This window comes from Palaemon carinicauda, chromosome 42 (genome assembly GCF_036898095.1).
Source record: "Palaemon carinicauda isolate YSFRI2023 chromosome 42, ASM3689809v2, whole genome shotgun sequence".
NCBI classification, from domain to species: Eukaryota; Metazoa; Arthropoda; class Malacostraca; order Decapoda; family Palaemonidae; genus Palaemon; species Palaemon carinicauda.
Window position 1 is genome coordinate 5,686,146 of NC_090766.1, and position 13,226 is coordinate 5,699,371.

Here is a 13,226-nt window from a genome sequence, read left to right on the forward strand (position 1 = left end):
GAAATTATCTTTTTAATAAATTTAATTCATTGTTTTAAAGTAATCTATCTATACATTTATATGTTTATATAGGTTTTAAATAATTTTATTTATATAATTCATATATATTTCAGCTAGGTTTGATTTCGTATCGCTGCAATCTTTCCGAAATTATCCTTTTAATAAATTGAATTTATTATTTTCAAGCAATATATCCATACATTTAGATATTTATATGGGTTTTAAATAATTTTATTTATATAATTCATATATATATTAGCTAGGTTTTATTAATATAGCTGTTATTTGTTTAATAATAAGTCGCCAAGCTGCAATCTTTCCGAAATTATCCTTTTAATAAATGTATTTTATTGTTTTCAAGGAATACATCCATGCATTTAGACATTTATATAGGTTTTAAATAATTTTATTTATATAATTCATATAGATTTTATCTAGGTTTGATTAATATAGCTGTTATTTGTTTAATATTAAGTTGGCGAGCAGCAATCTTTCCGAAATTATCCTTTTAATAAATTGAATTTATTGTTTTAAAGTAATTTATCCATACATTTAGATATTTATATTGATTTTAAATAATTTCATCTATATAATTCATATAGATTTTAGCTAGGTTTGATTAATATAGCTCTTATTTGTTTAATATTAAGTCGCCGAGCATTCGGACAAGGCCGATCTGCAGAAGCGCATGGGTCACACGCCAATATGGCGATAGAACGCAAACGGCGGCAAAACGTATTATAAAGATCTGTTCCTGCGTCACTATGGTGGGAAACGAGCTTCTTAACATCCTCCTATTACTACAATGGTAAGGAAACGTTCGTATTTGTGGCCCCAAGTGCGTTTAAACGGTTAGAAGGAGTGTTGTATGTGAAGGAATCCTTGAGTGAAGAGAGCGGCGGGGCGCCTCGACTTATCTTACGGTACCGGCAACTCTCACCCCAAACTTATGGATTTTTTTTGTATTTTTCCGTTAATTATCTGCCTCTTTGGGGTTTTATCTGGGAGGATATGGCTTCGAACATTATTCCAAAGGTAAGTTTCTCTTAATTTCATGCTGTTTTAGAGATTAAAGGGATGTGTTGTTGATATGGGACTAAGCCTAGGCCTAGGATGGTAAACATTATGTATATTACTATTTTTCCGTTAATTATCTGCCTCTTTGAGGTTTTATCTGGGAGGATATGGCTCCGAACATTATTCCAAAGGTAAGTTTCTCTTAATTTCGTGCTATTTTAGAGATTAAAGGGATCTGTTGTCGATATAGGCCTAGGCCTAGGATGGTAAACATTATGTATATTACGTCACTGTCATTAAAAATATACGAAATATAGACCAAAAATGATACAAGAGTTTCCGTTTTCTCATTTTGTCGTTTAATTTCGTGCTGTTTTAGAGATTAAAGTGATGTGTTGTCGATATGGGACTAGGCCTAGGATGGTAAACATTATGTATATTACGTCACCGTCATTGGAAATCTACGAAATATAGACAAAAAATGATACAAGGGTTTCCGTTTTCCCATTTTGTGGCGTTATCCTCATCTGTGGAGATCAGTATGTCATAGCTAGACTTGTTCTAGCTTAACCTATGATTACACCTACGTTTGGGTTGGGCTGTTGATCTCGTGAAGTTAGAGAACGATGCAATAAATGGTTTGTAGAAAGTAAGACTAGATTTCAATATATTTTTTGGTGTTTTGGACTTTTTTAGGTAAAAAAAATATTTTGTTACTGCTCTTAAAATTTTATTTTTCCTTGTTTCCTTTCCTCATTGGGCTGTTTTCCCTGTTGGGGTCCCTGGGCTCATAGCATTCTGCTTTTCCAACTAGGGATGTAGCTTAGCAAGTAGTAATGATAATAATTATGAGAGCATTTGTATGTCAGCGGCCAGTTTCTCCAGCATGTTTAAAAAACGGACGTCGACCAACGTAAACTTTCCCCCCTAATCTACTTGCCTAACGTGGGGCTAACGCCCCCTTGCAAACCCCTCCCCCCCCCCCATCACTGCCAAATTCTAAGTCAGCTGTCATCATACATACAGGTGGCCGCTATCATGCATACACCCCAAACTTATATTTACGGACGGGGAAATATTTCAAACAGAAAATATGTTTTCTTGTAGTAAATAACATGATTTAACCAAATTTGACCTTCATTTTAACCGGAAACAAACAAAACAACCAGTTCGACTGCTTCGTTCCCCCCTACACACTCGCTACAACTGGTACTTGAAGTGAAGTCAAATTTAGTGAAATCACATTATTTACTACAGACAAATATACTTTCTGTTCAAAAAGATTTGCCCTAAATCTAATGGTTCTTGCTTCGCTGTGCGCTCTCTAGAAAATAAGAACATTAAAGTCCGTATGTATTGACAAGCGGTAATATTGAGCTGCGCACGCTAGCAACAATGTTTTACTCTAATTCTAATGGTTTTTGTTCTGCCGTCATACGTCCAAGAAAATTATGTAAAGTGATGAAAAGGGTATGTTTTACCATTATATACTGTTTTCCCCTCCCAAAACCCCAGGTTCCCACTGGGTGTGTATATGTATATATATATATATATATATATATATATATATATATATATATATATATATATATATATAATGAAATTTTATGGTAAAGTTTTGGATTCAACCAAATTGGGAAATGTATTATATTAATATATTTTCCTAGTAAAGCACGTGATAACAAAACACTTCTTCTCAATACATTATTGTCGCTAATGCATACTTACAGAGAAAAAAAATATTTCAGGAATTGAAGGTCTTGACTTTTTCTAAGTTTAGTGTATATCTTTCCATGGGCACGCAAGGTAGCTCTTGTTCGTTTGTATGTCTGTTTTCATCTTACTTGGCTCCGCCCCATTGCGTAATGTGACAATATTTACTTGAATGCGCATTTGCTCCTCCCACTAATGTCGCTCCTCCAATCAAAATACTACTGGGTTCTTTTCAAGGGTTATTATTGGACGATTCATTGGTCTCTCAGTCTTTTTTCAAGGATCTGTTTTTCGTGCAATATAACATTGTAAACGATACTATTTTGTTTTTTTCCCTATTTCATTATGGGAGAAACCCGTGATTGTCGTTTGTTTTCGGTTTTCAAAAGTTCCGGTTTCTATATTTTCATCACACGTCATTTTACTGTCATGGATCCTCCGGTACGGTTGTGTGAAATATGTCGTTATTCCTATTTTGATGTGATCGGCCGATTTCATGGGAATTATAATGGAACTCCTGAAGTAGTGAATCGTTTTCTAAGGGAGCATTCCGTATTACCTTTAAGTGTCCAGTGTGGTAAATGTGATTCGCCTTTACATTTTCGTGAGGATAGACATGTGTGGTATTGTACCAAATCTGAACGTATTCCAGTACTTGATGAATCAGAAGAGGGTCAACCACAACCTTCCACATCTTCATCGTCATCTTCCGTTTAAGGTAAGAAGTGATTTAACAAAATATATATATTCAAATTTACCCCTGGTTTAAGGGGGGGGTCGCAGGGGGGGCGAAGCCCCCCCCCCGGTAGGGGTACAGGGCCGTTAGGTTAGGTGGGTTTGTTAGGTTCTGTGGTGCCTTGAAAATTACTGTGGCCATAAGGGGGGGTCGCAGGGGGGGCGAAGCCCCCCCCCCCCCCCGGTAGGGGTACAGGGCCCCTAGGTTAGGTTAGGTGGGTTTGTTAGGTTCTGTGGTGCCCTGAAAATTACTGTGGCCTTAAGGGGGGGTCGCAGGGGGGGCGAAGCCCCCCCCGGTAGGGGTACAGGGCCCCTAGGTTAGGTTAGGTGGGTTTGTTAGGTTCTGTGGTGCCTTGAAAATTACTTTGGCCATAAGGGGGGGTCGCAGGGGGGGCGAAGCCCCCCCCCCGGTAGGGGTACAGGGCCCCTAGGTTAGGTTAGGTGGGTTTGTTAGGTTCTGTGGTGCCCTGAAAATTACTGTGGCTTTAAGGGGGGGTCGCTGGGGGGCCCTACCCCCCTCCCCCCCTCCCCCCGGTAGGCCTAGTTAGGGGTATGGGGGAGGGGTGCTGGAACATCTGTATTTATTACGACTGGGCAAAGAATTCGGCAGTGTTAATGCAGGTGATAGAGCGTCTTCCTCCCCCTACCCCACTAGGTAAGTAGGTTAGAACAATGCTTGTAGGTTAGGGGGGGGGGGTAGTTTAGGTTAGTTGGTGTTCATTTACTATGTACATAGGAGGAACTGGCCGCTGATATACAAAGGCTCCTGATAGTTAAGTTAGGTCTTTTAAACTTTGTTGTTCCCACCAGGCATCAACCAGTCATCATAATTAGGGAAAAATATTTATTACCTGTATATCAAAATCGAGTATTAGCAATGAAACACATTCATAAGGCTGGAGTTTTTGTTTACTAGGACTCTGGACGCTTGGAAAACGTAATTATCCATCCTATTTTCTACGGAGTTGTTCGCGGTAGTGTTCGTTGTACTATAAATACCTCCTCAATTAATTTAGCTAATAATTTAATGAGTTTTGTTCTGCCGAATGCTCACTTCACTTGCGATTAAACATCTCTTTGCTCCTGTGTTATTGCAAGCTGAACATACTACGCTACATGCGTTAGCCCCGTGGGCTAGTATTTCGACGTAATTATCAATTATACAAAGTTAACAAAAGAACAAGGTATAACCCTCAGAAGGATATTGGGAGTTAAATGGCAGGACAAGATTAGAAATGAAACTGTAAGAGAGATTACTCGAGTGCCATTCGTGGATGAGATCAGGATGATGGGTAGATGGAGATGGTTTGGGCATGCTCTTTGCACTCCCCAAAACAGATTAGTTCACCAAGCATTCAGCTGCGCTCCACAAGGCACTAGAAGAGTTGGAATACCCAGGCCTACATGCCTGAGGTCTATGAAGCTCAAAGTACTGTAGATGATGAATGGAGAAGTATTGAATTAAAAGATCAAGATAGAGAAGACTGGCGAAATCTAACCGAGGCCCTTTGCGTCAATAGGCGTAGGAGGCGAGGATGATGATAGCACCTCCTATCAGTTTTTGTGTAAATTACATTGTGGAAAGAAGCTCTTTTGGTATGTGCTAAGATGACTAAAGTAGTAAAACCTGGATTTTTTATTAAAATCTATAACTGCGTTAATGGATATTTCCACCTGTAGCATATGGGATTCAAAATACAGTACACTTGGCAATATATCTATTAGATTATGCAAGTTCCAGTGACCTAGATAATATTGCACTTCTATAATGAAGCCAAAAGTTCTTCAGTACAGTACTGAGTTATAAATTGAATGCCATTCTACCATAGGAGATGGCGGGATTAGGAGATGAAAGGTAGATATGAAGATGATTTACCTGCTTAGGGTGACATGTTAGGTCCTTGGATTACCTCAGTGCTGGTAGCCATAAGAGAAGGAAAATAATAGAACTACGCCAGCCATACGAAGATGATAATAGGAAACGTCCTGTATAAGAAAGAAGGAATTGAGAAAAGAAAAGAATATATATCAGATGTGAAAAAAAGAGAAGAAAATAAATTAATTGGAATAGAGAAGAAAGCTAAGGATGTGCTGATAGAAAGGCAAATCCCTCTGCCCAGTAACTGAACTGAATGTTGCTCTTTAGGGATAGGAGGAATTGCAGAGCAGCGGTTGTTTATTTGAAGAGTTACAGTAATTTCTTTCCAAGTACAGTACATGAACTAGTAGAGTACCATATATTTTTCCCTTATGTTACCCAAACGTACACTATTTACTCTCCCTGTACATTGTCGAGTATGGACGCAAACACCGCCTGCATATATGATGATGATACATGTACTCGCATCATCTCAATGCTCTTAACTTTTATCACAAACAGGTAATTTACCCCTGAATTAATTTTTCTAATTTCTCATTTTTCCAACACAGAGACTTACCTCGAAACACTTTCTTAGGAGTTACCTGGAACCTCCTCTTAAGCGACCAGAGTTTTGTGTAGTTTACCCTACTCCCATTTTCTGTAATGGTAGGCCTAGCGGAAGGATACGTGCCCTGAGGGCAAACCCGAGGTATGCCACATGTGCGCGTGGGTCGTGATCTCCAGTAAGTTCTCTGGTCGCGTCGTGATATCATCTCGACGCTCCTCTGATCTCAGTGCGACCCTTTGTGTCTCGTGGCCACGTGGTTACCGCATGGTCCGTTGTGCTCTCCCTCGTGCTTAGTGCTTTAACTTTGTGCTTTGGCTTTTTAATTCCTTTGTGCTTTCGCTTGTGCTTATTAGTGTTCTCATTCTTTTTCCGCTTCGTGCCTGTGTCTAGCGGTATTGTGTTTGTGTGCGATGGAGCATACTTGCCGTTGTCCTGGGCCTAGGGCCGGGAAATCGTGTGGGGTTCGGTAAGTATGTTAGGAAAAATACAAATTACTAATAATTTGTGATTTTATCCTTAGCATTATGACATAGCTGCCATTTGTGATTCAAGATATATTTTCATGCCTGAACTGATCATATTTCGCTGTGGATATGAGAACTAGAATATAACCTAACCTAAGTTAGGATTTGTCCTTACGGGGAGTAGCTGCCCACAATGGCTCTGTGTCTCTACCTTATTGTTAATTCAAGGTTGTCATTAACAGTCTAATGGTCTAAGGTGTGGTAGCGTATTAATATCATTACTTACTAAGTTTCAACCCTAGTTGGTAAAGTAGGATGCTTTAAGCCCAGGGGCTCCAACAGGGAAAATAGCCTAGTGTGGAAAGGAAACAAGGAAATAAATAAACTATAGGACAAGAGAAGTAATGAACAAATAAAACATTTCAAGAACAATAACAACATTAATATAAATCTTTCATTTATAAACTAAAAAATGTAAAAACTCAAGAAGAGGAGAAGTAAGATAGAATAATGTGTCTGAGTGTACCCTCGAGCAAGAGAACTACCCAAAGACCATGGTACAGAGGCCATGCCACTACCCAAGACTAGAGAAGAATTGTTTAATTTTGGAGTGTCCTTCTAGAAGAGTTGCTTGCCATAACTAAAGTCTCTCTTCAACCCTTATCAATTACAGTACAGTAGTTAACCCCTTGAGCGAAGTAGAATTGTTTGATTGTCTCAGCGTTGTTAAGTGTATGAGGACAGAGGAGAATGCGGAAAGAATAGGCCAGACTAATCAGAGTATGTGTAGGCAAAGGAAAAAGAAGCCATAACCAGAGAGAGGGATTCAATGTAGTACTGTCTGGCCAGTTAAAGGACCCAATGTTAGGTTCTGTTTGTGAGGAATGTTAGGTTATTCCAACACTAGATACAAACACTTTCTCTTTATTAGGTAATATACTTTTGATGAAGCTGGAAGACTAGCTATAAGACTTTTAGCGAGGTGTAACTACTCCACCACTAGTTATATAGTGGATATAGGGAGGGTAGTACCAGTCACCCTGCTCTCACACGCACACACCAGTGTTGTCTCGTCACTTTTACTTTTGGCTCTGTTGAAAGTGAGCTTTTGTCTCTCTGCACCACCCACACTGATTGCCATTATTCTCTTTTTCATTCTTCTGGTCATCATGTGGATTTGTCCTACACCTGAAGGGCACAAATGCGGCACCTTCATGTATGTGGTTGAGACCTACCCCTATTCGCTGTGTCCAGCCTGCTGAGGATGACCATGTAATCAGGACGGCACCTGTGAGGAATCGGGAGCAGTCATCCTTCCAGTGGGAGAGATTTGGAAGATGGCGCAAGAAGTCCTCAAAGTTGAAGAAACCTCGTACTTCTTCTTTCACCCCTCAATCTCTTTCAGAAGCTTTTTCTCGCTGTCTCCCCTGGGGATCGATCAAGTAAAAGTGTTGACCCTTTAATCCCAGGACAACCCTAAGGTTTGAAGGACGTTGCTGCTTCCTGTAGCGAAGCAGAGCCGCCCTTCTCTTTAGGAGAGTCTTTCTTTGTTGATGACTTGTTGCAGATTTGGCCTTCCCTTGATGTTGTTGCTCCTCTGTCAAGGGAAGGCCTATTTGATCTGCTGCAGTTGGTAGCAGGGAGGTAGCACACACCAGCTTCCTCAGAGGTGAACGTGAATCTTTCTCTGAAGGTTTCGTACCAGGGGAGTTCCCTGCATCTGTGTCCAGCGCAGTTTTTCCAGACCTGAGTACTTCAGCTTCACCTGCTGCAGTTCCAGCCGCCGACGACTGCTCTCCTCCTTGTTCTGAGTTCGGTCAGCCTTTGGAGGGGGCCAAAGTCCAAGGCATGTTCCTGTTCCTTTTGAGAATCACCTTTCCTGTCCTTAGGTTATGTCCTCCAAGGAGTAGTCTCTGTCACATGGGACTTTGAGAAGGCGGCCGACTTTGTCACTGCCTTTCTCTCGCCCCTTCGACCGTGGTTCACCATCTGATGTTGCTTCCCCCCCAGTTCGATGCGCTCTAACCTCGCTGCATCTTGTTCCTGCTTCAGAGTCCAAGAATTCTTGTCACTCCCCCGGGGAGTCCAGACCATCGCTCCTTCTTCATCAAAGCACAGACCCCACCTCTTCACCCTCTTCTCGCAGCGGAGACAGGGGGATCACGAAGAACGCTCGCCACGATCCAGAGACATCTACCAGGTTCCAAAGTGGTTCAGCACGTGACCCAGCCCCAGCGCTCCACTACGTTTCAGCAAGAGAGCAGTCAACTTCTCGCCATCGGCTTCAGCGCATGCCAAAGATCATGCTCACTATTGCCTTTCAAAGCTCAACTAGTTTCTAGCTTGTGGGTGCACTTCAGTACGTGACTCCTCGCCTATGGTCCTCGTGATTCTTCACGATCCAGACTTCCTGAATGCGAATACCTGTCATTGCATGATCGCCCACCTACCCATGTTCACGACACTTCCTTTTCCAGGTCTTCAGTGTCAGCTCATGATCCAGTTCCTGTTTGTGTTTCCACATCGCCCATGAGCGAGTAGTTAAGCAGCTGTTCACGACCACTCATCAGCGCACAGCCACTCAGCGGAGTGTGAACACCCAGTACCACTCGACCTCCCAGCAGCGAGCAATCGCCCAGAAGAGCTAAGTTTTCCATCCCGTCGCCCTCCCGCAACATCACAGGAATGCAGCCCGGGATCCAGTGAAGCTTTCTCCCAGATACTCTCGTTCTCTAGCTAGCTCTAACAAACTAGAGTGAGACACCATGCCAGTCCCTTGAGATCAGCTAAGAGAGCTCTCTCTCCCATACAGATGCTAAGGTATGGACTCCCCATAGGCCATCTCCAGCCCATGGTCTTCCCAGTAAGGTAACTTGTACAGTGCTGACCTTTGAAGACACCCCCTGGTTCAACACCTTTGTGAGACCAGTTAGCTTGGCAGGTGGCCGGTGCTAAACCCACAGGTACTAGCAGCCTCTACTAATACACCGCGTATCCCGTTGGAGACTTCGATCCTTTTGAAATTCTCTTCTCTTCCGTCTGACACGAGGCGGGGGACTGCTGTTCCAGTTACATATTAGGAACATCAGCCCCCGATGATTGTGTCGCCGATCAAATCCAATTTGCACAACCCTTTTGGAGCCTCGGAAATAGTGCAACAAGACTTTTCCCAACTTGAGATGACATTGGTGATGCCAACTAAGAAAAGGAGAAGGCAGAACAGAACTCCCTTTCTAGGAGAAACCCTTCATCCCCATACAAGCTGGGGTCCGAGATCTCTCTGATGTCAACCTACCGCCTGTCTTCCGTCAAGGTTGCCACCCCAGGACAACGCACTATATCGGCAGTAGTGGATCGACCTTTTCCCGTTTCTTCACCGAAGGATGCTTCCGATTCCTCCAGGAGCAGGGAGGACATAAAATCTTCCCTGCTGATAGAATTCCTTACTTTCCCTAGTGAGAGTAAGGATTCAAAGACCATCCCTAAAAACCACACATTTAGAGCTTCATTCAAGATCTAGAAGAAGGCTCGTAGTTTTTCGACATGAACGGTAATAACAACGGCGAGGGAGGCTCTTACGACATTGAGCTTATCTTCCAGGCATCACAATGATAACTACGACCCACCCTGGGCTCCTGTGGGTGAGAGCTCGTAGTTGGATGACGACCATGATACCGGAAATGACAACTAACTTCCCTGGGCAGTGAGTCTGAAGTATGTTCCGAAGTCATAGGTGAGGAGACTTAGGAACTCAACATTGGAGGGTCCTTCTCTCTTCAGTTCAGAAGACGTCGAGAGGGCTGTTGACTGATGAAGGAAGTTGAGTCAAGACTTTGTCCTTCAGTGGGCTCTAGGTCCTTCAGACCGGCTCCTCCACCAAGGAAACCACAAGTGTCCGGACCAGAAACGAGAAGCAGGAGTTCTGGCTTGTTCAAAGATTCGTCCAAGAAGCCATATCCTGCCCGGGAACAGCAGAAGGGAAGTAGATCCAAAGTTCCGTGTACAATGTCTCCCAATTTCTTCAAGTCACGCTACGAGCTATAGCATGCGGGGATCACGCTTGAGGGAGTGAAGTCAATGGCACCACATGCGCTAAGAGCAAGTGGAAGTCTGGGATCGCTCCTGCTTTAGTTATTCTATGAGAAATGATTTGCCAGCGTGGGGTGCGAGGTTCCTGTCTTTACTCAATCTCTTAAAGTGTTCACAAGAATGTTAACTCTAGTTGCAACCAGGGTCAATTCCAATGCTTACAGAGTCACAACCCAGGTCAAATTATCATACAGTTGGTTAGGATTTCCACCCACCAAAGGGTGAGTCTCCATAGTAAAGGGCAAAAGGGTTTGTTTTAGGTGTTGGAACAAATGACAAAAGTGTAAGTAATTTGTATCTTTCCTAACTACAGTATACAAACTGTGAGTTCTTTATTCATACTGGCCTGCCATCACCTATCCCCTGTAAGTCCTACCTGCAATCAAAAGTGATTTCATGTCACCGTTGTGTGTAAGCTGGGTGGCTCGTCTGCCCCCTCTCCCCCCAGCTAATTAGCCGTGGGTTGTACATAGGAATAAATGTAATTAGTGCTCAGCGATGATCGCAACAATCGCTGCATGCAAAATGTACATTTAGGTTTACAAGGTTCAGGTCTGTATTGCAACATCTGGGAAATCTGAAAATAATTACAATTTTAACCATACCATGCATATATTATTACTTGCTAAGCTGGAAGAGCAGGATGCTATATTTCTTATATAATCTAGAAAAACTTGAACAAAACAAGTGGAAGAGAAATAAGATAGAATAGTGTTCCCGAGTATACTCTCAAGTAAGAGAACTCTAACCCAAGACAGTGGAAAACTGGTACAATGGCTGTGGCACTACCTAAGACTAGAGAACAATGGTTGGATTTTGGAGTGTTCTAGAAGAGCTGCTTCCATAGCTCAAGTTTCATCAACCCTTACCAAGAGGAAGGTAGCCACTGAACAATTAAAATGTAATAGTTAATCCCTTGGGTGAAGAAGAATTATTTGGTAATCTCAGTGTTGTCAGGTGTATGAGAACAGAGGAAAATCTGTAAAGAATAGGCTAGACCATTCAGTGTTTGTGTAGGCAAAGGTAAAATTAACTGTAACCAGAGAGAAGAATCCAATTTAATACTGTCTGGCTAGTCAAAGAACCCCATAACTCTCTAGCGGTAGTATCTCTAGGGGTGGCTGGAAGTTAGATGCTAGATCTTTTCGTGTTATATGCATATAAAGAATGATGATAATTGTGCACTCATTATCATTTAGTATTTAGTATTATTATGGGTCGATGTCAACCAGCTACTTTAAACTGTCTTCATTTTATCTACTCGTTAATGGTGGGTGATAACCCCTCTACCAGAAAATTCTTGTCACAATTTCATTGCCTTGTTGGCAAGCTTGAATGATTTTTGGGTTTCAGCCTATTAATCAGTCCAGCTCGCTAACTAACAAGCAGTGGAATTGTGGCAGGAATTTTATTGCCTTGTTAGCTAGCTCAATTAATCAAGCTTGCTATCAAGGCACTGAAATTGTGACCGGCATTTTATTACCTTGTTAGCAAGCTTGATTGTTTGATTGACAGAAACCACAAAATTAATTAAGCTGGCAATCTTAAACTGAAAGTATATCCATATAAAATATATCAAGTTTATATAGCTAAGAAAAGGGCAATTCATTTTGAAATACTGTAATGACATTTTGAAATATATTAGGGATAAAATAAGGTGGAGAATGTTAGAGTTACATTAATGTGGTAGAGAAAGTTTTTGGTAATGATCACTCCGTAGTTGCATATTGAGTGACAGGCTTGGGTATTTAGAAGCAACATCTTGGTACTTAACCTTGCCCTTGATATCCATTTATATCCGTTGATTTGATTGCCTAATTTTGTAGGGGATAATCTTGGAGTGACCTTTTAGTTAGTAGTAGGGATTCTCATTTTTTTTAAGCATATCAAAACTGTTAAATTATATAAGGAAACTTTCTTTGGACCACTCGAACCATTACCACCAAGTGTATTGCACTGTCTTTCTGTCAAACTTTAATCTATGAATCTATCTTACTTGAAAGTCAAGGTTTGGGTGGATGGATGGAGTGAAGAAAGCTCTGGGTGATAGGAGGATAGATTTGAGAGAGGCAAGGGAGCGTGCTAGGAATAGGAATGAATGGCGAGCGATTGTGACGCAGTTCCGGTAGGCCCTGCTGCTTCCTCCGGTGCCTTAGAATCTTAGATGACCATGGGGGTACCAGCTGTAGGGGATTCAGTGTTATAAAGCTTCATCTGTGGTGGATAATGTGGGAGGGTGGGCTGTGGCGCTCTAGCAGTACCAGCTGAACTCGGTTGAGTCCCTTATCAGGCTAGGAGGAACATAGAGAGGAGGGGTCCCCTTTTATTATTTTGTTATTTTTGTTTGATTTGTTGATGTTGGCTAACCCCCCCCCCCCCCCCCCCCCGAAATTGAGGGAAGTGTCTTGGTATATATATGTATGATATTGCAATTAGCAGGAAATTCTTGGCTTGTTACAAGTACTGATGATGCTTATGTATTGGGATCAATGTCATTTTAGTTTTCACTTGAGGTAGCAAAAGATTTTTTATGGATATCAAAAGTTCAGTACAAGCAGAATACAAGTAATTTTTGCTTCATTATGGATAAGGCTTTTCTATCGCCCTAGAGATGTATTGTGCCGCAAAACTCTTGTTTAGAAAGGCTTGATCTATTAAATATGGCAGTTTTGGAAGAGATTGTATTGCAATTTAAAAAAATTTGTGTTGTACACTGTACTGTATACTGTACAGAATAATTTTTACTGCTCAATATCTATAGAAAGTTTTTCTATTTTTT

At 41.6% G+C, this 13,226-nt stretch overlaps 1 protein-coding gene across 2 annotated transcripts in view; it reads left to right on the forward strand.

The window, feature by feature from the left end:
• Nucleotides 1-652: 652 nt before the first annotated feature.
• LOC137632806 (serine-rich adhesin for platelets-like) overlaps nt 653-13,226 on the forward strand; it is a 49,123-nt gene continuing 36,549 nt past the window's right edge. Inside the window, exon 1 of one of the 2 annotated variants that reach the window (XM_068364906.1) lies at nt 653-808. In XM_068364906.1, the coding sequence (XP_068221007.1) occupies nt 806-808 (3 nt within the window). In that variant the 5' untranslated portion in view covers nt 653-805. The other variant, XM_068364905.1, reaches the window with a different exon arrangement.